The following is a 24643-nucleotide window of genomic DNA, read 5'->3' as shown; positions in this document are numbered from 1 at the left end:
TTATTTCGCATATATCGCTTACCTGTCTCCTTAAAGTAGATTGCCCTCACCAACGATGGCACTTGAGTAGACAATTTTTTTCTAAATCTTTATAGATTCCCTCCTTCTTTATATTTCTCATCTTCTTTATCCTGTTCTCTTCCCCTAATATTCTTCTCCCTAGAAAGAAATAAAAATTATGAAATATAAAAAAAAATTGTAAATGTTTGTTAATTAATGATTATTTTTATGCAAGAATATTTCTAATCATCGAACTTTAGATGCAACGAAACTCTCAAATAGTTCCACGACTACCTAAAGACAGCATCGAAGTCGTCGTTACTCACTGAATAATTACGAGCTAGGCAATAAAGTAATTATCATTAGCTAATGAAATTTGTATCTTCGATCTTCTGAAGATCGTTTCAGATGATACGAAATAGAAAAGTCTTGACGGTCGTATGATACTGACGCGTGAGTGATTTTTGTACGATAAAGTTTTACTGATTATACGAAACAAATATGCCCGGGGGTGTCGTATTTTTGGTCTGCATTCCTACTCTGAACTATGAGCACGAACTTGTATTCGGTGTACCATTGAAACGTTCCAAGAAAATCGAAAAGAACAAAAATAAAATTTTAGCATCGCCAAAGGTGGATCTGCGTCTGAAAGAAGCGAAAACACGCGCGCAATTGCTTCCGATCGACGACGATTACGACCACGTTGATGATGCTGATGATGATGACGACGATGATGTTGGCATTGGTTCCAGGAAGCGTACTCGCGGATATCCCGCGCGATCGAAAACGCCAGTTTTCGTGTCTATGGAAATGGTAAAGTATAGAAAACATTATTATTAAAATTATCAATTATTAGAATTATGAAAAAAATGCCATATTTTTAAATCAGATATACTTATAAATTTCACATTTTTCTTTGACTTAATTAATCTCTTCCCTAACTATTCGATTTTTAAAGAACAAAAATCAAATATATCGCGTTTTTCATTCGACAAATCAATATTCGTAATTATTTGTTTCGCTGTGTTGTATTCCATCGCAGGTGTTGGGAGAGCTGCTCAAAAAGCTAAAAGTAGAACACGTTGTATGGTGCAAGGATAAAGAGGATATGTATTATGAGGTATATAAAAAATTGAAAATATTTCTTTTCATTTGATTATTTCTAAAAATGTTTGTGAATCCAAATCAAACTTTCTGGTGGAAGGTGATATTTCCGGTTCCCGCTGGTGAATCCTGCGAAAATTGCATACATTGCCTCACCGAGTTGGGTATCGGTGTTAAAATGAACTCAATAGTAAGGTGATTATATGCTAAGCTGAAGAAACTACATGTGTGATGTGAGTTTAACGTCATGACGATGTTGATTGATTTTTTTCAGCGTAATCCCGACGCAATGTACGTATAGTGGTATGAGTATTGCAGGATTGCCGGCTGTCACGGATGATGTCAGGTTTCTTTAATTGACTCTATTAATTAAATTAATATAAAAAAGAGAGAATTACATTATTTGAAATATATTATCCGACATATATGTGTATATATATATATATATATACACACACACACACATATATGTCGGATAATATATTTCAAATATAATGTAATTCTATTTATATTATATTTTACATTATTTTTATTCTATTTATATTATATTCTGTTATTTATATTATATATATATATATATATATATATATATATATATATATATATATTTATAATATAAATATACATTTTTTATGCCATTCAGACGGAAGGAATCGGAAGATCGTAAGAATGCCTGGGACGCTTTTGTAGAGTCTATTAGATCGAAATTGACAGTGAAACAGGTGGTCGATGGTGTTCGCAGCGGCGGTGATCTTACCTTCGATTATGTACTACTGGTATTAACTGCGGAGTAAGAAAAAATAAAAATTATTACTATTGTTTTTTATATACGTTATTTCTAGATAAATAATTAAAAATCAAGACAGTGTTTCCGGAAAATTTATCCGTATCTAATATTATCGAAAACATTTTTACCACTTACTACTAACGATTATTTTTTTATTAACATTTTATTATTACGCAATGCTGTTATACAATTATTAAATGATTATGAAAATATAGAATATACCCCGTATTATTTTAGTAAATAAATTGTATGATAATCGCGCGAAACTTTTAATTCGCAAGAATTACAATCTTACAGCTGTCTTGCTGCACTCGGTCTAGTTGAGAACAATGCGCCTAACGTCACTGCAGCTATGCTAGTTTCTCCTCTCATGGTAATAAAATAATTTAATGCAACATTACTTATTATTATTTATACATATTATTTTTACATATTATATTATTTTTACATTTTTCTGATCATTTTCTTCGTCTCGTTGATCAAAGGGACCTGTAATGTCGCTAACTTTTGGTACTATCATAGCCGATAGAAACCTGCAGATGGTCGGCCTAAAGAGTTTGATGCTCGGTATTTTTCTATCAATACTCTTTGGCTTCATATTCGGTCTTATCCTCGGTACAACCGAGATGCCTTGGGGCTACAATGATTGGCCAACTGATGAAATGAAGGGTAGGTGCGTATCGCTAAAAACGATTAGATACATTGCTATTGATTATGTATTATAATAACTATCTGCAGTTTTCAATTATAATCTGATCGTAATCATAAATTTCATCCAAATAAAATTTATTTCTATAGAGGCAACTACAGGTCGCTTTGGATGGGCGTTCTTTGGGCTCTTCCATCTGGCACAGGTGTCGCAGTCGCCCTACTGCAAGGTAGTAATGGGCCATTAATTGGGGTCGCCATATCGGCTTCATTATTGCCACCAGTTGTTAACTGCGTAAGAAAATCATCAGAGCGCATACCGTAAAAGAATTAAATTTTTTAAATTTTAAAATTTATGATACAATAATTACAATTGTAAAGATATCCATTGTTATTCTTTTTTTTACTAGGATTGTCGTCAAAGAGAACGTAATCATATTGATCGAAGAGACACGTATTTATTTTTCGCAGGGTTTATTTTGGGCTCTGGGATGCATATGGCTTATATATCGTCCTGTAAAAATTCCCCATATGAAAGGCGAATCTTACACGGATTTTAATAGTTCGTACACGTACATCTACAGCGATTACTTGCCCGTAGAATTCTTTTGCAACGGCATTATCAGCGCGTGTCTGACATTTATCAATGTAATATGCATCTTTATTACGGCGATAATAGTCTTAAAGGTAACTAGTTAGCACGATATTAATGACTGATAATAGTCGAGAATAATAATAAATTGCTGCTATAGTTTCTCACTTTCGTTACGTCATCGCGATAAAATATATACATATGAGGCATAACGTATTAATTAAAAAATTTTATCATTAAAGATGTACATACAAACTACATTATATTGTGATATAGTGCGCGACAGCTTATCGCATGACAGTTTATCGATTTTTTTTAATTACGTGTACCTTATGCACTTTCTTATCGTATGTGCGATGTTATTTTTATTTTTGCCGTAATCATTCTTTCATAATCGCAGATTAAAGAAGTAGCTGCACCATACACATCTACGCCGGAATTGCGTCGGTTTTGGGAGCGCGACATCCGTTTGGTTCGCGATAAAAATATTTCTAGAGATAACAGTTCTCTGGATTCAAGGTAAAGGAAAAATAATTCTGAATATAAATATCAAAAGTATGGCGTTATACAGTTTTGTTTAATCGAATTAGTTTCTACGATGGATTGAGCAAAACTAAACAACGAGCATTGGAACGTACATTAAACGAAGCGGTCAGAGAAGCGATGAATGACGAGACTTTCCGAAAAGTGCAAAGACTTAGTTATGGACAACATGGACCGGAAGAGGTACTAGAACATTCTTTCATTCTAATATCATTTGAATTTTTAAATATCGCAAACTTGCTTTTTATATTTAAATTATTATCAATAATCTTTCATGATTTAAAAAAATATTGCAGATTGGATCACGATTTGGTCTTCATAATCGTGGAACCGTAAATAGAGGCAACGTAAAGGAAAGCGACAGTGTTGAGGAAATAATAGGGAAAGATCTACACAAAGGTTTAACGAATTCTGGTAATACGAACGAAGACTTGGCCGCATTGGATCGTTTGATAACATACCTTCTAAGCCCGAATCCTACTAATAGCAACTTAGATTCATGGAGACGTTCTCATCGAGCTAGTTCACGAGGATATAGACAGTTACGTGGCACTACCGCCGATATCGCTGAAACTGGAGGTGTTGGTACAACGCCTCTTTGAATATAAGTAGATATCTAAATAAAAACCCTAACATTTTGAAAAAATAATAATATAAAGGATTTTGGAAAATGGAAAGCGATAAATTCTGCAACAAGTATGGAATATATCTAAATGTTTATGTAACACACTTTTTATTAAAGATATGATAGATTATTTTGATATTTATATCACAATTTACACAACGTAGTGAATATATAAGTACTTTAAACAGAGATCTATAAACTACCTTAATCATCAGATGGTTCGGTGCCAAAGTATCTATCGCCAAAATTGCCAATGCCAGGCAATACATAGAACTTCTCGTTTATTTCGGGATCCAATGCGGAAGTAACGATCTTTACTCGCGGAAAGGCATATGCGATAGAATGCACACCAGATTCCGCCATCAGCAATGATGCCAACAATACATTTTCCTCGGCAACATCATGATCTAATAGCACCCTAATCGCCATGATAGCGGCAGCACCCGTTGCTACAGTAGCATCCATCAATATTACTCTATAGTCTTTGATGTCCTTTGGTAATCGGAGATAATACAACTATACGCGACAGATTAAATGAATTAAGTTCCCTGATTATATGTATAAAAAAAACATTTACACATGAATACTTACTTCAGGCTCGCCAGTCTGTTGATTAGTTTGAATAAGAATTTTTCCTATGCGTATATCCTTGCACACGTCCCGCACAGCTTGTTCCATAGTTTCGCCGGCTCGCAATATTGACACACCGCATATCTTGTTTGTTGCACCCCGTTTGCCACCATACAACACTCCTTGTGGCGTTTCGATGGTTACATCCTTAAATAAAAACAATATCTGGAGATGTTTAAACTTCTCTTTAATTTGCATATATAAATTTGAACAAATTGAACATTTATTAATACACTGAGAATAAAAATTGTAAACTTGACTAAATATTTTCAACTAATTATTATTTTTTTAATTGAAATATTTAAGTATTTAAATTAAATATGACATATTAAATCAAACATGATATCTATTTAACTTGAAAATATTTAATCAAGTTCACAATTTTTTTCTCAGTGTACAATGTGAAGTCATGAGTAATCTAATTTATCAAAGTGCACTTATAGGTAGTAATAAAAACAATAAAATCCCTCATGCATACTCACCTCAAAAGGCAACAAAGACAATGCATATTCAATGACGAGACGAATCAATCGCTTAGAGTAAAAAATAAATTCGTCTCTATATGTCTCCTTATTGCGTATAAATGTATGAAGACCTTTTATCTGCGGCGTATCCGGAAGCAAATACAATGACGAAGGCAACGGCTGACCAATGTACGAGTGTGCCAACTTTTCCCTCAATTTGAAACCTCTCTAAAAGTGACATAAAAATAAATTGATAGCATAAATAAAACGATCCTATAAACAATTCTCTTTAAAACAAAGTTACATAAAAGCAATATACCAATTGAAGTTGAGTGTGAATGTGTTGCACAATAAGTTCTATTGCCACTTCATTATCTCCTCCGCGTGGCACAATGATATCGGCATGAACCATAAGAGGCGCTATGTAATAATAAAAAGCCGGCTGCACATGTTTACTATACTGTTTCAATACACCCTCCAGATCTCTGCCTCTTTGTGAAATATCCCTCCGTAAACGTCTGGCCAGTCTGACATCCGCATCGGTATCGACGAAAACTTTCATATCGCACAACTTGAAAAAAATATTTATTTTGTTATTTTTGATCTTTTGTATTATACAATCTTTAAGTTTTTTTTTTTATCAACTTACTTTCAATACGTCGACATTGTAGAAGGTAAGTATTCCTTCAAAGATAATGACATTGGCACCATACATGGTTTTCTATCAAACAAAAAGAGGAAACAGCTATGTAAATTGCATTGATTGCTTCCATACAAAATAAAGAAAATAACAACAAATATGTCAATTCACCGTTCTACTTTCCCTGCGATGAGTTACAAAATTATAAATAGGAACTTCTACCATGCGTCCTTCCTTCAGTCGCTGCAACGTGGTCTTGAGAAGTTCGAAATCGAATGCATCAGGATGATCGAAGTTGTACTCATTGCGCGCGGCCATCTCGTGCTGCTTTTCGTTTAACACCTGTATTCGATAATGTCTATAGCATTATCGAATTATTTTCCATCATACTAGTGATGAATATGCTAAATAATGTGTACAAAAAGATACTTTTACAAACACCTATTGATTGAATATTTAACGCACTTTATAAAAAGAGTCCATACTAAGAAGAGTCACCCATGGTACATTTAAAGATTCTATGATTTTGGTTGCAACCGTTGTCTTCCCAGAAGCGCTGCCTCCACAGATACCTATACACACAAATATCTTTTAATAATTTATATTTATTTTAGTAAAAATTTATTTTTTATTTTATTTTATATAAAGAGATTTATATACACATTCAGAAACAATTAGAAATTAATAATTTTTAATAAATTAACAATAAATATGAATAATTAAATATACTAACCAATTACAAAAGGTTCCACTTGTTGACCAGCTGAATTGTACCAAGGAGGTCTACCAGCCGTATAAATGGTACGAGTTTTGCTCCTGAGGATGGATTCCGCAGATGTCTTCTTACTTGATTGCGACATGCTGGTAGTGCGTTGTCTACGTGATCGTGGAGATTTTTGTGAACCTATTGCAATTATATATTACATTTTTACTTCCTTTTTTATATATATGATTTTATTTTTATTTTATATGGAATATATTTAAATAACATATTAAAAGGATTTAGAAGGGATAGGATTAAAAAGAAGGAAGGATTTTTATTTTACTTTTTGTATCAGTCTTCATTATGAATTCATTAAGGGATTTATGGTATTGGATTGTTTGCATCTTCTCTTACAAATATAATTTCACAGGACCAATGTATCTGTATGGGGCTTAAAAAATATCACACATTAATTACACAACACAATCTCTCACTTTACTGTATAAAATAAATTTCATTAAAATCATTTCGTTTACTGATAAGATAATTTCTGATGCAATCATATCAGTTCCTTCATTATTAATGAGTTATGACTAACTTTTGTAGATATCATTTTATTATCAACATTTAAATGAATCTTGAACATTGACACATATACACAAATAATTTGTATATAAACATGTTCATTGACATAATCTTATCTTACAAGTTCCATTGACTAGTAGAATAAAAACCGCCTACACATATGTAAGATTATATTGAATTCGCGTAGTCCCTTGTTCAGGAAAGGAAAATCAGAATATCCTGAAGCGATACAAGAAGCTGAAAATTAATTTACCTGTGGACGCTGGCCGCGGAGACTGCGGTGTCGGCGTGACGACATCGGAGCGCCTGTAGTGTTCAGCATCCTCGCACAACTCGTCTGCGAGAAAAATCTCACGGTCGTCCAGGCACACGTCGCCATCGTCACTATAAGGTCATCAGAAAATTTCCAAGTTAAAAAACATTTATCTTTTCCGTTTGGGAGCTCAAGAACAGCCTTCTCGCAAATTTACCTCTCGGAGCTCGCCGAACTGGGTGGCTCGAACGGATGCTGTATATTAGCTGCCATATTCCGTGGATTCGGTTGCCTTTCGAACTCTTCACCTTCCGTCGTCGACGTTCGCGTTATCGACGGAAGTCACTCGTGATCTACTACGTCGTTCGTAGACACAGTATCAAATATGCAACGAACACGCGGCGATGTACATCTGTCATTTCCTAGAACGTGAGAAAAGTCCCCACCTTTCGATCATCTCGTTACTTTTTATGGATACTTGCGATGCGTTCGGAAATCCTACCTGTGGGTTGACTAAAGGATCTCTTTGTTCCCATTGGTCAATCAAACTATTTTACTTTGGTGGATAGGACTTCTGAACGCACTCTTGCACACGCGTATCGATCACGTGACTAGTTGCAACTTGCAAACGTCACATTCTTGACGAACGCGTCACAGCTTGGGATTCATATATAAATAATTATTTTATGTTTTTCGTTGTGTAATAGCAAAGATTTGAAGAAACAGATAATTGCGTATATTAAAATTATAAGCAAAATTCAGTTAATAAAATTTGTGTCATTACCATAATTATTTCGTTATTTCCGTTATGTTATAGATATATTATCCGGGCAATATCCAAGATTTAGGAAATTTCCTCTCTTGCATGATATCCGAGTGATAGCTCCAAAAATGGAGCATTCAGCAAATTTAGAACCTGCAATAAAAACAATAATTAGAATAATAAAAACTATTACAAATCAAGCGCGAGTTCTAAATAAAAAATTTTTAAAAAAAGGAAATGCAAAGTATCAAATCTACACGATAATTCTATCTCTCACATTATAAGCCACTAAATACAGCTAAAAAAAAAAGAAAATATTCAAATTAATTTCTTTCTGCATAAATCGCAGAACGAGAATCTTTATCAGCGACGCACGATCACCAAAGATGAGTGACCTTCCGCGATAACAAGCAGAATCCTGTCACGGAGGATACCTATCGCTGCGTGCGGTTGAGACGGCGGTCGGCGGTCGCGTGGCTTGTCGCGACGTCGACGTCGCGCGTCACGCGTCGTCGCGGAGAATCGCGTGCTCATTCAGCCGGTAACACTGGACCATCGCTCGATCTCATTGTAGGCCGGCTGAGCGCCAAGTAGCGCGTATATCGCGTATATCATATGTACATACAAGATACATATGTGTAACGAGTGAGCGAAGGAGAGAGAGAGAGAGAGAGAGAGAGAGAGAGAGAGAGAGAGAGAGAGGAGAGAATCAAAAATTACCCCGAGTTTACCCCCGATGGCTTCTGCGTCGTGTTGACTCCGTCGCGTCGCGTGACGTCGCGTCGTCTTTTAATAGTACGCCGCCTCCTCACAACCGGTTCGCCCGTGCACGATAGGACGAGTAGCCGCGCAGATCCCAGCTCTCGTCGGGAGACGCGCCCTCGTTCAACCTTGAGCGACTATAACCGGCGCGTAACGTTCGATGTACGGAGGCATCGGTACGTGTCGCGAGGAATCATCGTCGCTGCTGATCGCAACGAGCCGACCGCCGCGAGTCGATCGCGAGCCCGCGCCCGCACCCGCACCCGCATCCTCCTCGCTCCTCTGTTTACTTCCTCCTCGGCAGCGGCGCTTACTCCTCGACGCGTAATAGTCTCGACGGTCAAATGGCGAAGAAGACGTACGATCTGCTGTTCAAGCTACTGCTCATCGGTGACTCCGGCGTCGGCAAGACGTGCATACTGTTCCGCTTCTCGGACGATGCCTTCTCCACTACGTTCATTTCCACAATAGGTAAGACAAATAAAAAGAAAAAAATTTACACACCACATATATATATATATATATATATATATATATATATATATATATATATATATATATATATATATATATATATATATATATATAAAATATACGAAAAGACTAGGAATCGTAAATCCCTTCATTGACAAGTTTGACTGGCAATTATTGCGATTAGGTTAGAAAAGGCGAGGCTTTCATTGAAGAAAAAAAGAAGGAAACAATCGTCGCACCTTATTCTGTAAAATTAAAGGCAATGGAGTCGATCGCCGTTCGTTTTGTTCCGTGTGCGAAAGTTCACGGGCACGCGCGCGTGTATGCGCACACACACACACACACACACACACACACACACACATATATATATATATATATATATATATATAAGAATGTCGATCAGGATGCAATTACGAGCTTGTTTTCTCGCCAAAAAAAAATGATCGTTGTACTTTGCTTTCGCAAGATTTCGCTGATTGTACGTACGTCAATTTAATGACAAGCGCATGCTGCAAAAAATATCTTTCGTATAAACAACTTTATTTTATATATATATATATATATAATAATAATTATATATTTAAATAAAAATTGATTAAACATATAAAAAATATATATATATAATTTCTTGAAATTCTATAAAAAAATGTTTTATTATTCTTTTTTTAATATCTGAAATATATAAAAAGTGCTTCTTCTCATAGGTATTGATTTTAAAATCAAGACAGTGGAATTAAGAGGAAAGAAAATCAAATTACAAATATGGTGAGTTGTCATGTATATATATACTTAAAAAAATCTATGTATTTTTATGTTTATATATTTGCAGGGACACAGCAGGGCAAGAAAGATTCCACACTATTACAACGTCGTATTACAGAGGAGCTATGGGAATTATGCTTGTTTATGACATTACTAATGAAAAAACATTTGAGAATATTGTGAAATGGTTAAGAAACATTGATGAAGTAAGTATATATTTTATATATATTCACAAATATTAAATATATAATTAAAATAAACAATTGTTTTAACTATAAATATTTTCTGTAGCATGCAAATGAAGATGTGGAGAAGATGATTTTAGGAAATAAGAGCGATATGGAAGAAAAACGTGTCGTCAGCACTGAGAAAGGAGAAGCGGTCAGTATTTAATTATTTTATATATATATATATACATACATACATATACATTTATGATAAAACAATATAACTAAACATTTATCAAAGATATAACATATAATTTCAATAAATGAAATTTTCTCATTTATAGATAGCAAGAGAACATGGCATTAGATTTATGGAGACATCTGCAAAAGCAAATATTAATATTGATCGAGCATTTAGTGAACTAGCGGAGGCAATATTGGACAAGACGCACGGCAAGGAACCTCAGGATGCGCCCGATAGAGTGACAGTTGATCGAAGAGTAGAAAGAAATTCGAATCGGTGCTGCTAATTTTATACATTATTTATTTTAACGGTGCATGTGATGAACTATATATCAGCTCGTGCCACACTTGGGATAGAGTTCTCGATAGATTTAGAGCATAATTTAAAGCATAATAACATATTTAAACATTTCACAACACTGCCTGATCAGGTATAATCCAATCTCACTTTTGCTCTGGTAAAAACACATTTTTTTATGCTGCAATCAAAATAGATATTGCTAAAAAAAATGAAAAAAAAAATGATTACTCATCTGATCCAATATATTTGGAAGTTGTGTTTTGTGTAATTACATTTACACAAGTGTTAGTAAGTTTCAAAAAACACATACTCTTTCATATATTATAGAATTATCTATAATATACTATATATATTATGAAATATATATTATAGAAATATCTGTAATATATAAACAAACCTGAAATTTCATTAGATTACATGGATACGAAAAATTTGCATAAACACACAAGTTTTTTAGTAATGGATCTTCATGTTTCACGTGAAATGCCATTGCATTGTTGCACGAACAAAGAGAACTAGGACATATTGTTTGTTATGAGGCTGCAATTTGTTACCATGTTGAGTGATGTGAGTATGAATGTCAGCTTTGATCTTGATAAATCTTTTTGGACATTAAAAGCTTTCCTCTGTGGATAATTGCACCAGACACGTGCTTATTTGTATATTAAGTTAAGATAAGAAAGTTTTAAACCAAAAGCTTTTACCGTTTTGTGTACGGCCGATTTATAAATATAAATATCCGCAATTTTGAAATCACCTGTTATTATTTCCTAAAAACATTTATATATGTATGTCGTATATAAAATCTTTTTAAATGTAAAAACACTTGCATCAAATCCTTTTAGAAAGAAAAAGATAAAAATTACAAATAAGTAAATGTCAGCTATATGTAAACGCTTTATAGCAAAAACACAAAAGATTATAACAATTTAAATTATAGATTTATAAAATTAAACAGCAACAATCATCTAATTATTTCTTCTGCATTGTATTGGATGATATTCTAAGCAGAATTGTCATACATTGTTATGTAACATTACACAAGACATAAAATTTTATCTTGTCATACATACAAATATTAACATATTTATCAGAAACGAATGTAATACACATTTGAAATTGAAAGAGACTAGAAATATTGGAGAATAGTTACACGTTTTATTATTTAAATATGGGCAAAAAATAAACAATCGCAATTTCCTAAATATATATATATATATATATATATATGTGTGTGTATATATATAGGCAACCACAGGTACAAACTTTTTTCAGGGTTGCTTCTGAAATTACAGTCAGATTCAAGTAACAATACTACAATTAATGTTGGATGTTTTAATCACACTAATATACATATATTATATTAATTAGGTATACTTTTAATTATATGTGTGTATTTCGATCATATTAAAGAATTCATCACAAGAGTTTTTTAAAGAAATAAATAAGAGGGAGGTATATAAATTTCATGATCGCTTTTACAATAAATGATTCTGAAGATAATTACTAATTACTAAACAATATAATACAGTAAAGAAATAAAACTGATTCTTTTTTATGATAATGGTAATAATAATGACATATCCTAATACTATCCTAATAGAGCAATTATGAGAATTTATATTTGGTTTTATACCTAAGATGGAAATACTTTGTTGTATTATGCCTTAGAACTAGACAAGAGGCTTTAAAATTCAAGCGTGCTGTTTGTACACATTAATCTTCGAAAATTTGTAAAAGTCTCTATCTGTTCATAGAAATTAAAGTCTTGCCAATATTAAACTTCCTTACATCTCTTTATTTGCTCGCCTACAGTGTACTCTTGGGACGATAACTGCAAAGAGTCAGGGCAGGACGGCGATAAGTAAAAGCTGACTGTGTATTTTGTAGTAGTTATAACACAAGTTAAAATAGAAATAGAATTGACAGCAATTAGTCTCGCGAAGCGCCAATAATAGTCAGAATATAGATGAAAATGTTAACAACATCTAGGTACAGGCTCAACGCAGCGAAAATATATTCTTCCGGTGAGATGGAATATTTGTGATTCCCACCTATCATCATTTGCGTATCGTAAATCAGATAGAAAGAAAATATTAGGGCACCGAACGACGCATAAACCAAAGTCATAATTTTTCCAGGCCAGATCATCGCAATTATACCGAAAATAAGTAAGACGAGCACAGCGACAAATAGGACGCTATGTAATCCTGTAAAATCAATTTTCGTCTGAAATGCAAACAGTGTTAATCCTAGACAGATTGCCGCTGTAATTCCAACAGCTAACATGACCTGCAAAAGCATTATAGATAAATGAGATTTCTTACAATTTAATATAATGTAATTATAAAAAATTATATATTCATACATATACTTGAAATCAATATTAGAATATTAAAACTCTTTCGGACAACTTACTTCTTCAGATTGGTAGGTTGAAGAAGCTGTAGCTAGCAAGAAAGCCTCCGCCAATGTAAATATAAATAGGAATATGAAGTTCATTGGAGCTTTACGTCTCACATTAGTACAGCAAGCCATACATATGATTAAGACAATAGTTACAGCAAAGGCAATCCAAAACAATTCTGTATGTCTCCTAACCCATAGCTGTGTCGGTTGATGATAAAGGAACCAAGTAATCATCCCAAATGTGAGGAGTAATTGACACATCAGGATACTATATACTTTCCTATAGATTATATATGAGATAAATATATATTTATTATAAATTATATATAGAGCGCACTAGAAATTTTAGGAGCCATCAAACTTACCTGATGAAGCCATTCCTAATAGTTTTGTCATTAAATTCAAATCCTTTGATCTCATCCTGCAGAGGATCTTCTCCATATCCAGACCCATACATTCCTGATTGAGCTGGTGGTATTCCTCCGAATCCTGAACCAATTGGCGGTGCCTCACCGTAGGGTGGAGCACCTGGTGGAGGTATAAATCCTGGACCTATTCAAAAATAGTAATGTTCGATAAATAATTATATATTTTAAGATTATTTAGCGCTATGTATATTGAGCTGTATCTACCTGGTGGGTTTCCACCGGAGTAAGGTGGTGGATATCCTGGATTTTGTTGAGGGTATGGGTAGCCTTCTTGAGGTGGCGGATACCCAGGATTTTGTTGAGGGTATGGATATGGACCTGCACAGTCAAATTTGAAAAACATAGACATCAACATTACAATATCATATGCATTTTACCTTGATAAGCAGTAGCAACTTGAAGGATTCTGTGCACTAACAGCAGCTACTACTTTTACATAGTGTGTTTCACGCTTTTGTAAAATTAAGTTTTCATATGGTTGTGCAATAAATTGTGTGGCTTGTCTTTAAAACATTAATTATATTTGATATGATTTGTTGGAATATATATATATATATTTTGTTTTTACATTATATAAACACACCATCTTTTAATGAGATGATGTTAATCAGTATTTTTTCTTTAATATATGCTATTTGCATATATATTAATTAATTAACGATTATTCTCTCAAATGTTGATTAATAATAAAAATAATGATATTAATACAATGTGCTTTTTAAAGTGTTGTGTAAAATGATGTATCCTTTTAAGCAAGTGCTATGATGCTAACTGCTGATTGAACAATCTCTGGTATAGATTCAGAACAATAAAATAATGAAATATAATAATAGAAAATATATTAAAAACACAAGGAAAAAGAGAGATCAGAACCTTGTTGCCCTGGATAGAATCCCGCACCAGGTGCTTGCCAAGTTGTCATCTTTTGGTTTTCTTTTAGCTGAAAAAGAACCTATCATTATATATATAATAGGGATCTCTTTTGTGAAAAAATATCAATAAAACTGCATAAATGTTTTAACGATATGAAAATGTGAAAATATTTAAAAAAATCACTGAAAAACAATTACTCTGTGTGTTTCTCATTCTTTTTCTTAAATTAACATTACATATTATTTAAAAAATGTAAAAGGGAATCTACAAAGTTGCTGTAAAGACATTTATTTAAATATGTATATATATTAATATATAGTAAATATATTATCATTTAAATATAAATATATTAAATATATTAAAATAAATATCTATTACTTATTCTTGTAAGAATATTATTTATATGCAATTTTTACTGATAGAATACTTGGAAAAGTATTCTAGGTTTACTAACTTATCTCGATATCTTTTTGAACACTTTTTCTATGCAAAAAATACCCTTAAATACAAAATACAAATACAATATTAGATATGTTAAAGAATTAAAGAAGGTTAATATTCCACACTATTGCACTCAATGAGTCATGGAGACCAACACCTAAAAAGACATATACTTGCTCTAAAAGACGCAAGACTATTTTGGCTCATGCATAACTATAGACAACATATTTTGCAATCTTATAGAGATAATCCTTAGAAGAAATAATGATGATTGATTCAACTTGACCTAATTATTAATAATTGTGAGACATTATCAACTTGACCTAATTTTATTAATAATTGTGAGACATTTGCAAATAATAATTTCTAATTGAATAAAACAATATGTTAATTTATTTTGCAATACATTATTATTTTGTCAAACGTTATTGAGAAAAATGCAACTTAGCTAGAAAATCAAACAGAATATCTCACTATGAATAGTTAATAATATGCATTACATAATATGCTTATTACATTAAAAACAAATAAGGAAAGAAATAAACTCGTACTGCACACACATTTGATAATTAATATTCATCAGAGTATTACACTTTGTGGTAGTTTAATGCTTGTGAACGATGATAAGGTCAATTAGTTTTTCGCGAAAATATTAATTACGTTAATATTAGAGCAGGAACAGGATGTACAATTATTAGATATCTTTCAACGCTCACACCATATTGTCGCGTACTTTTACGTGTGGTTTCTTCTGTCCTTGTTAATGTAATTAATAATTATCACTTTTTTCAAAAGTACTTTGATATCTTGTCATGATAATCTTATGACTGAGATTAACACTAATTTAACTGAATATGTGTTTACAACTCATCTTTCTGGAAAAATATACAAGTACGTGTAAGTACATACATTTACATGACCTACGTTCACATCTGCACCTGCACATGCCATGGAAAATACGTGTGAAATGTGCGTATGTGTGTGTGTATGCACGCCATTATTTGGTCGCAAAGATATATCTATATATATATAAGATAGATAAGATATTTAATAAGATCTAGTACAGTGAATACGGTGACGCATACCAAGTGATATGGAAAGATAAAAATGAACAACGCTCCTTTCGCAAAAACTGAAAAATTTAAATGTCTCGAATTTTCAACGGAAACACTGTTCTTCTTAATCGACTTTTTACGATGACAAGGTCGCATATTATCGAGCCGTGGTAATATATTCGTGATTATAGTCTTCCCCCACCCACCCTTCTGACGAACGATGACTAATTGCGAGAAACGGCGCTTTCTCCCGGAACCTGCATACAATGTGTTATTGAATGCGCGAACGACAAACTCGTATACAATTACACGAGTGCAATGTCAGCTTGTGTTGTTGACGTGATTCGCGAGCGAGATAAACGCGATACGTCAATTCGATACGTCACTCGTTCTTTCTGGAAATAGTCACAATCGATAATCACGTTTCCCCGAATGCGGCGCCGAATATTGCGATGCGGTGTGTATTATTTACCTCGTTACTTTACGGATCCTATCCTCCGGTTAGCAGCGGTATAGCAGCACAGTAATGCGTAACGCGAGAGGAACGACTGTTATTTACTCGGTCGCTATATGGCGTAGACGACGCAGTAGCACGTAATTCGCTTTGCGCGCTCGTTACAAACATCCGTGATAACTACCGGCTACGCTTCTCGACTGAAGTGCGTCGCCGAATCCGAACAATATGAAGTGGGCCGATCTTCTGGGGAGTGTCAGTGCTGGGCGCCTGCGTGTTTGCGTCTTCCTACATTTCTCAGATTTTCCGTATTTTTGTCGTATCTGAAAATCCCCGGCTAATTAGCTTAGTCATTTCCCGATGACTATGCGATCTGAAAGACTAGCATCCACGTCAATTTCATGAAAAATTTCCTCAAGAATATAAAAATATAATAACTTAATTATAACCTAATATCCGTATTTAGGATATATTACAATAAAAGACGCAATATTACGCAACTAATAAGCTATAATACTAATAAATTCGTAAATTCTTGTATTTATGATTTATAATTTATGAATATAAATGAAATGACTTTACCAGATGTATTCGAAAATCCTATATGTAGGATAAGACAGCTTTTAATTGACCAATCAGGACAAGAGGAGCAAAGATTTCTTTATCTCGATTGGTCAATTCGATGTTGCTCTATCCCACGAGTAAATTTTCCGAATATCTCCATCAGTGTCGAAAAGAGAATGGCGCTACTATACGCTATGATCTTTTTCAGGTTTTTTGTGCTAACCAATAAGAATGCCGCAATTTTTATTCAATTTGCACCACGTGCATGAAATAGTAGTGGTATAATTAATAATATAACAAAAATTATGGCTTCATATCGTATACATAATATAAGATTTTACAGTCCGGAACCGAAATCCGCGACTTGCTTGTGTCACGAACCAAAAACGAAAAAATTAGCTCTTGCAAGGTTAGTTAACTTTTATTGCTGTATGATGTTTATACGTTAAACGCATTATTTTTACATGCAAATATTTGTTACAATCATTTTTCTAATTTTTTCTTTCTTTCTTAAAGAAACGATAACTCTATAGAAATTTGGAATGTCGAGAATGCACCATTTGTCGAATGTACTATAGCTGCTCATGCTGAAAATTCGGTGGAAAGCATACTGTGGATCGGTCCTAGATTGTTCTCGACTGGTTTACAAGGTGCAGTGATAGAGTATGATTTAATGACATTGGGAAGCAAATATAAAGTTATGGTGATAGGAGGTGCAGCTTGGTGCATGGATGTGAACCATGAAAAAACTCGCTTAGCAGTCGGTACAGAAGATGGATATATCAATACTTTTAATGTATATAAGGACAAATTGATTTATGAGAGAATATTTGATAAGCAAAAAGGAAGGATTTTGTGTATTAAATGGGACAATACCGGCGAGATGATTTATACAGGTTCCACAGATACTATCAGAGTATGGAGTGCTATATCTGGACATGCAATACATAAAATGACAACTTCTAGAAGTAACGTCAGGAAAAATACAATAGTTTGGTGCCTTGCTGTCACTGACGACAACATAATAATCTCTGGCGACTCTCATGGCTTTTTATGCTTTTGGGATCCTCACATAGGAGTATTGATAGAGTCTCATGAAAGTCATACAGCTGATATATTAACTATCACCTTGTCGCATGATATGAACATTGTATATTGTGCAGGTATGGATCCAGTTGTAAGGACTTTTTGTAAGGTTACTCTAAAATCAAGTGGAAAATCTCAATGGGTAAAGGGAATCGAAAGGAGGTTGCATATTCATGATGTCAGAGCACTTCTAGAAACCAATGGAAAACTCTATTCAGCTGGAGTAGATGGATATCTTGCTGTATCGAGTTATCCACCAAAAAATCTTGTAAAATATCCTCCATTATTGCAATCACCCTGTGCTACAATTTGTCGGAAATCTAGATGTATTCTGTTGCGGTACACAAATTATTTAGAATTATGGAGACTTGGTTCAATCACTAAAGATCCTCCAGAATTATTACGTTCATCCATGTTGCATCAATTAGATGAAGAACCTATAAAATTATTACAATTACAAGCAAAGGGTGATGAAAGCATAATCTCTTGTGCCATTAATAAAGATTCCAAAACGATTGTGTACTCAACAGACACTCACGTCAGAGTTTTTAATTTTGATGTGGTTGAGGGAGACGCCCTATTATCTAGAAACGATACCGATTTGTCCATGAACCGAATACAAAAGATGTTGTTCAGTCCGAACGGCAAACTATTCGTCACTATTAACAATGACGGTGATGAAAATACTGTGACATTATTTAGGGTGGACAAGAAAAGTTTGAGATTAATCGGTTCGTTTAACACGACAAAGGAGTCCATTACAAACGTCGGTCTCGTATGTTTTTCTCCAGACAACAAATACCTCATATTTACGGATCGGCAATGTGGAATCGCTGTATATTTCATTGGTAATGGTATAACAGCAGAATCGTTAAAGTCATGGAGATTACCTAAATACAGTTGTCCAGCGACAGCGATTGCAGTGCAAAAAGGCACGCTCAATCTGGTCATAGTATATTCGGATCATAAGGTAAGAATATACTATATCATATATACAGTTTAATAATTTTTAAATTGTGTAACACAATGGATTATCTCTGTTCAAATCTAATATAATGCTATCATAAAATACTATATAACATTAATGACTTGCGATATTAAAAATCTGCACTTTATACATGTTATTGCAACTTTATTTTTATGCCGCGATTTTACACATAATTGCTTTTATAATCCTGTTATTGAATTATCAGTTTATGGATTTTATAGTCTTCTTTCATAGTTCATCATCTATTAGTGTATATAGGTAATATTAACTTTTAAGATGTATTATAAACCACAAAAAAATCATACAATCATACTAAATTAAAGATTGAAAATGGCAATTTGAAAATTAATACTACGAAATGAACACAACTAATATTTTATTTAATTTATCAAAATATTGAAATGCTCTTATTGCTAATCATACATACAATTATTGTTTTTCAGATTATAGAATACAATATACCTACGAGACAATATACAATGTTTTCCAATAGTTTGCAAAATTATTTGCCGAAACATTGGTTAGCACGTCCATTCCCGATAACAAATATTATATTTGATCCGCACAATGAGAATATTATAATCATGCAGGATGATTCAAGTGTATATGTTATCAATAAAAACAGTGAGTTGCCAGAAAAAGAAGCAAAGATACCAAAGCGTGAAAATGGAGAAAATACAGAAGACAGTAATTCAATTTCTAGCTCACAATCTCAACATGCATTCCAAGTTGCTAAAAAATATAAGGTAATATTGCCAGGAGAAGAAACATTTTAAGTAATTAAATAATAAGAAGGAAAGAAAGAGAATATCTCATGATTTTATTATTTGCAGCATCTTGTTTATTTAAATTGGTTAAATGACGAAGAAATGATTGCGGTTGAGGTGAACCCAACTTCATTATCGGAGAAATTGCCACCTACACTAAAGCAAAAATTCTTTGGCATGTAAATATTATGGACTATCGAAAAGTAAATGAGATTACTGAGAGGTATTTTTTATTAATATTAACAAATAAATAAATTTCTTATATTTCCATATTATGATTCAAATTTGCTCTATTGCACATTTTGATATTTTAATATTATTTTCGCGGACAATTTTGTATGTATCAAATAAATTATCGGAATTCGCTATTTTTCGACACACCTTTAACTGTATGTGTTGAGTATATTTTTGATAAAATCTATTTTGAACATTTTTAATATTTATTGAAATGTTTCAAATCTTTTATTTTTACGGGAAATATATATATATATATATATATATATATATATATATACATATAATATTATTTGAAGATTATTTGGGGAATTATATTATATATATACATCGATACATCTTGAACATTGCGCGAAACACGAGATGACGACAAGGCGCATTCAAGTCGCTCCGTATTTCGCAGGTATTATTGTCTAAAGACGAATTTCGTGCACGAAGAATTATCGCGAGTATTTCTCTTAAAATATCAGGTATTCATCGAAACAATATTAAATATCGCTATCGTTATCAAATAAAAGTCTCTCTGCAAGTATATTGATTGAAATCACTTTCGTATATTTTATTTTATTTTTTGTTCCAAATAAAGAGAAAATAAATTATGGGAGACAAGTGTATAATTATCGCCTCATATGTATATATCTTTATTCAGTAATTGATTGTGTTGAATATATTTTTGTATAATAATTCGCTACATATTTCGATCATTTTCCGGTATTTATATAGACATCTGGGATTTTTTATTTCTATGGGGATTTTTATTTCTAGTCACTGCTATTATTTGGCTCTTTCAACTGTTTCGATATTTCGAGAATCGCAATATTGCATGCCTATCGATATATCTCGCCGCCATTACAGTGAACGCGCCGCGGCGACCGCAGAGTCGCGTTCAAACCGCTCCGTATTTCTCACGCGTGTTATTGTTTAAACGCGAGTTTTGTGCGCGAAAAAATGCCGCGAATGTATCTCGCAAGTGTCAGACGTTCGTCAAAACATTCGCGTTAATCGCGCGTTATCGTTGTACACCTGTATGGGCATCCTTTGTCTACGATTCCCGTGAGTTGCCCGGATGTGGATTCCAACTTTGCATCTTTCACGTCAACTTCTCTCCGAAGTGCAGCGAAGGTGCAATTTATGCAATATATTCGCCAGGTATGTGCATGTCATCGTTTTGTAATTAGCTGCATCGCTAATACCTTTCGTAATGTTTCATTTTCTGATCGCTCTTAAGACGCATTTTTTTACTAAATTTGGACTATAAACTTTTACATCAAATAAGGCTGATGGCAGAGAATGAGACGTAAGCGCTTACATCTGTCGCAGTCGTGGACGTAAAGTAAGACGGAAAAAAACGTATATGGAAATTGCGTATACGTTTTTCTCTGCCTTACTTTACCGTGACTACGACAGACATAAGCACTTACATCTCGTTCTTTGCCATCAGCCTAATTCTCTCTACGATACTCTAGAAGTGTTCGCGGTCTGTCAATAGTTTAAATATTTTGAGAATCGTTACTAGTATCTTGATTGTTTCGGTTGTCTTCCAGAGAATCGCAGCTTTTTATTTATACGTTTGGTATTCGATAGTTTCCGGTGATTTATAATATATGATCTTTATCTTATTTATTGTAAAATTTTTATTTTACTGTATTCATATTTAATATTATTCTAAAACATATATACTTCATAAAGAGATAAATTTTATGTATACATACATGTAACTTTATGTAGGTTATATGTTTCTCTCTTTCTCTTTCTTTCTCGCTCTCTATCTCTTTCTCCGTGAATTGAAAACGGTCGATAAAATCAATGCTCTACAATACCTTCGCTTGATAATCACGAAAATGTTCGCAAGATCGGCGGTTCTCAAATGCGTCAATGATATAATAAATTAATAAACAATATTTTAATACATACTTTTACAATATTTTAATACATACTTTAATACATAACTTTAAAAAAATGCCTTCACAAATACTATTTTTTTAAATAATTTTCCGCATAAGTAAAATAATAAAATTGTTGTTTAATCTTTTTTTATAAATATTTTATAAAATATATTTTTCTAATACAAAACGTACACACACATTAAGAAATATTTCTAAAAATATTACTGGTAAAACGCCCTAAGATTGCAATAATGCACATTATTTTTCACTCAATCATTTTTTTAGACATGTATATTCTATCTCAAATATATATTTGATATATCACTTTTGAATAATCGAAGCTTCAGCCCAGAAAAATAAATCTTTGTTGCGTCACGCGCGATTCGACGGTATCTGTGGGGGGTTCGATCGTCCATTTTGGCGAGATGAATAAACGACCCGCGAATTCCAGGTTGTATTCTTTGCAAGATGAACGGTGACCGATCTCGGCGGATGTCGTTCTCGGGAAGGGCGGCGAAGCTTTCAAAGGAATCGGTGAACGTTCGATCGCGTCTTCCGGCGCGTCACGCTCGAAAGTATTCACCGGAAGTCCCGCATTTCTGCATTCTTCCGCCAACACCTACGGTCAGTGACACATACTGGACATGTTGAAATTTGTCTGCAACTTTCACGCGTTGTTTTTTTTCTACCGTACATTAAAAACTGACAGAATTTTCTTAAGATACCTCGTTGAAAAATTGCCCAGTCAAATGCCCGTACTTTTGCGACCATAAACGTCTCGATACACTTTCGAGGAAATTCACTTCTTTGCTAAATTTAACGGAACAATTATTTTGTTAATAAGACGTGTGTTGGAATAAGTTTATATATAATTATATTCTACGTGCAATCAACTTAATGAATTTAATATTTTCTATGATAGATATATATTGTTACCGAATATTATCAGCGGCCACTTCGTTTCTGAAAAGATCATTGTGTCTTATAGAAATCACTCTTTCAACCACTTTCTTGCTCTCTTTATCTTTCTTTTCCACAGACATTCCAATATTTTTTCATACGACGAACGCAGTCTTCAATAGTAAATCTGACTAAGGTATACGCGCGGTTTGTTCGATACTTTGGATTGTTGCTATAGTTATCGCGCGGTAATATTGAAATTCTTAATCTACATCTTTCGGAATAAGCGTGAAAAATTTTCAAATGAAATATGTAAATATATTAATTGTATCGTGAAAGAAAATGTATGCAATATAATGCAAAATGTCACGTGCTAAAAATGCCTTGTTTTATAATTTTAAATTTTAAAATTTTATCAACGCGAACTATCGCTGGAATTTATAACTACGGTGATATTCTTTAATCTCGTTATATTTGAAATTGGAAAAAATTTGGAATCATTCGAAATCAAAATGATAGAATCGACGAGAAAATGCTCGGCAAAGATTCTCTAAATCCGCTATCTAGCGTAACGTTTATCGCGATTGCAGTAACATCATCGTTGCAGAGTCAGCAGAAATGAGAATCGGGAATCTTCGATTATCAAAGTAATTGGAAAATAATAAAAAAACGTACGACATAATATTATATATAATCAGATCGATTATTTAAAAATTCGTGAAACTTGATATGATGAATACATCGATGTTCAGATAATCACGTATATATCGAGAAAAAAGAAAAAAAGAAAAGCTTTATTAACAGAATAGATAGAGAGATGAATAGAGGAAGAGAGAGAAATTAAGGATAGCAGTAGAGTGCAATGTACCTAGATAGATTAATCTACGCGAGACCGCTATTCGAAGCGCTCGTAACTTAAAATGTCAATCCGTACAATTCCTGACTTCGGTGTGATTATTTGCGCCTTCATCGCCATTCTTTCTTTCTTCTTCTTCCTCTTTCTCAATATCTGTCTTTCTTCGTCGTCGCAGCCTATATCTCACGCTTGATTTATGCCCTTAGGGAAAATCGCGCCATCCTATTTCTCTTCTTTCTTACTTTTAGAAATTCGAAAGTTTATCACTGGATCCATTTGGCTTCTTAATGCAATTATCTCTAGTTTGCGCTTTTAAGTTCGAAGCAACAATTTTTTTGTAAAATTAAAATTATTATATATATATATATATATAATCTCTCACACACAGACAAAATAATTGTGTCAATTTGTTGTAAAGATATCTAAAGATATTATAATTACAGACAAAATTATATGTATGTAAAAAATTTTGAACAATTTATTATTTGTTAAGTTTTATATAAATTAAAAGTTATAGTAGTGGGATATATATCAAAATACCGATACATTTTTCTGTTCATTTATATATTTATGTGGATAAACTTTTATTAACACATTATGTGATCTTTCAATGATGACAACTGTTTCGACTATTAAAATATATAATAATATAT

General features: G+C 33.1%; 6 protein-coding genes across 13 annotated transcripts; 3 read left to right on the top strand and 3 right to left on the bottom strand.

Moving 5' to 3' along the window:
• Positions 1–13: 13 nt before the first annotated feature.
• On the bottom strand, positions 14–9548 carry LOC145961146 (uridine-cytidine kinase-like 1). 5 transcript variants are annotated; one of them, XR_014435569.1, is made up of 15 exons: positions 9058–9548; positions 8359–8490; positions 8077–8231; positions 7792–7996; positions 7575–7705; positions 6767–6937; positions 6499–6605; positions 6205–6375; positions 6043–6114; positions 5713–5964; positions 5412–5621; positions 4891–5076; positions 4503–4815; positions 1730–1887; positions 14–159 (listed from the first exon to the last, which is right to left on the bottom strand). XR_014435569.1 is itself a non-coding variant. In XM_083081035.1 (13 exons), exons 4-13 carry the CDS (start codon positions 7845–7847, stop codon positions 4504–4506), a joined length of 1668 nt encoding a protein of 555 aa, XP_082937161.1. In that variant the 5' UTR covers positions 7848–7996; positions 8077–8231; positions 8359–8490; positions 9058–9548; the 3' UTR covers positions 4391–4503. The 5 variants fall into 5 exon arrangements, 4 of the variants coding, with proteins under 4 accessions (XP_082937161.1, XP_082937162.1, XP_082937163.1 ...); XM_083081035.1 differs by lacking the exons at positions 14–159; positions 1730–1887 and having other exon boundaries at positions 4391–4815; XM_083081036.1 differs by lacking the exons at positions 14–159; positions 1730–1887 and having other exon boundaries at positions 4391–4815; positions 9069–9548.
• LOC145961149 (uncharacterized) lies at positions 502–5211 on the top strand. Its single transcript, XM_083081045.1, has 12 exons — positions 502–813; positions 1043–1120; positions 1205–1299; positions 1379–1450; positions 1748–1894; positions 2189–2264; positions 2377–2564; positions 2690–2834; positions 3011–3226; positions 3532–3650; positions 3722–3857; positions 3971–5211. The coding sequence occupies exons 1-12, from the start codon at positions 502–504 to the stop codon at positions 4274–4276; spliced, it is 1890 nt and encodes a 629-aa protein (XP_082937171.1). The 3' UTR covers positions 4277–5211.
• On the top strand, positions 9059–12835 carry Rab10 (RAS oncogene family member Rab10). The gene is made up of 5 exons (XM_083081044.1): positions 9059–9570; positions 10281–10341; positions 10406–10544; positions 10630–10719; positions 10850–12835. The coding sequence occupies exons 1-5, from the start codon at positions 9444–9446 to the stop codon at positions 11033–11035; spliced, it is 603 nt and encodes a 200-aa protein (XP_082937170.1). The 5' UTR covers positions 9059–9443; the 3' UTR covers positions 11036–12835.
• Lfg (Glutamate NMDA receptor-associated protein 1 lifeguard) lies at positions 12186–17022 on the bottom strand. 4 transcript variants are annotated; one of them, XM_083081042.1, is made up of 7 exons: positions 16728–17020; positions 15934–16075; positions 14760–14826; positions 14091–14204; positions 13824–14010; positions 13468–13738; positions 12186–13341 (listed from the first exon to the last, which is right to left on the bottom strand). In XM_083081042.1, the coding sequence occupies exons 3-7, from the start codon at positions 14806–14808 to the stop codon at positions 12982–12984; spliced, it is 981 nt and encodes a 326-aa protein (XP_082937168.1). In that variant the 5' UTR covers positions 14809–14826; positions 15934–16075; positions 16728–17020; the 3' UTR covers positions 12186–12981. The 4 variants fall into 4 exon arrangements, with proteins under 4 accessions (XP_082937168.1, XP_082937167.1, XP_082937166.1 ...); XM_083081041.1 differs by lacking the exon at positions 15934–16075 and having other exon boundaries at positions 16728–17018; XM_083081040.1 differs by lacking the exons at positions 15934–16075; positions 16728–17020 and adding an exon at positions 16110–16181.
• L(3)72dn (UTP4 small subunit processome component l(3)72Dn) lies at positions 16529–20378 on the top strand. The gene is made up of 5 exons (XM_083081033.1): positions 16529–16712; positions 17482–17682; positions 17790–19329; positions 19791–20093; positions 20181–20378. Exons 2-5 carry the CDS (start codon positions 17579–17581, stop codon positions 20295–20297), a joined length of 2064 nt encoding a protein of 687 aa, XP_082937159.1. The 5' UTR covers positions 16529–16712; positions 17482–17578; the 3' UTR covers positions 20298–20378.
• Positions 20379–22542: 2164 nt separating this feature from the next.
• LOC145960827 (uncharacterized) lies at positions 22543–24110 on the bottom strand. The gene is given in 5 exon segments (XM_083080526.1): positions 22543–22853; positions 22960–23044; positions 23171–23287; positions 23289–23408; positions 24079–24110. Coding segments are annotated over 5 exon segments (630 nt in total). The 3' UTR covers positions 22543–22577.
• Between the last annotated feature and the right edge of the window lie 533 nt (positions 24111–24643).

Source organism: Camponotus vicinus, unplaced genomic scaffold, assembly GCF_025532165.1.
Source record: "Camponotus vicinus isolate PSW18456_S1 unplaced genomic scaffold, iyCamVici1.0 SCAF_10, whole genome shotgun sequence".
Classification (NCBI taxonomy): Eukaryota; Metazoa; Arthropoda; class Insecta; order Hymenoptera; family Formicidae; genus Camponotus; species Camponotus vicinus.
Note: the sequence above shows the minus strand (reverse complement) of the source record. Positions and strands in the feature narration are given on the sequence as shown.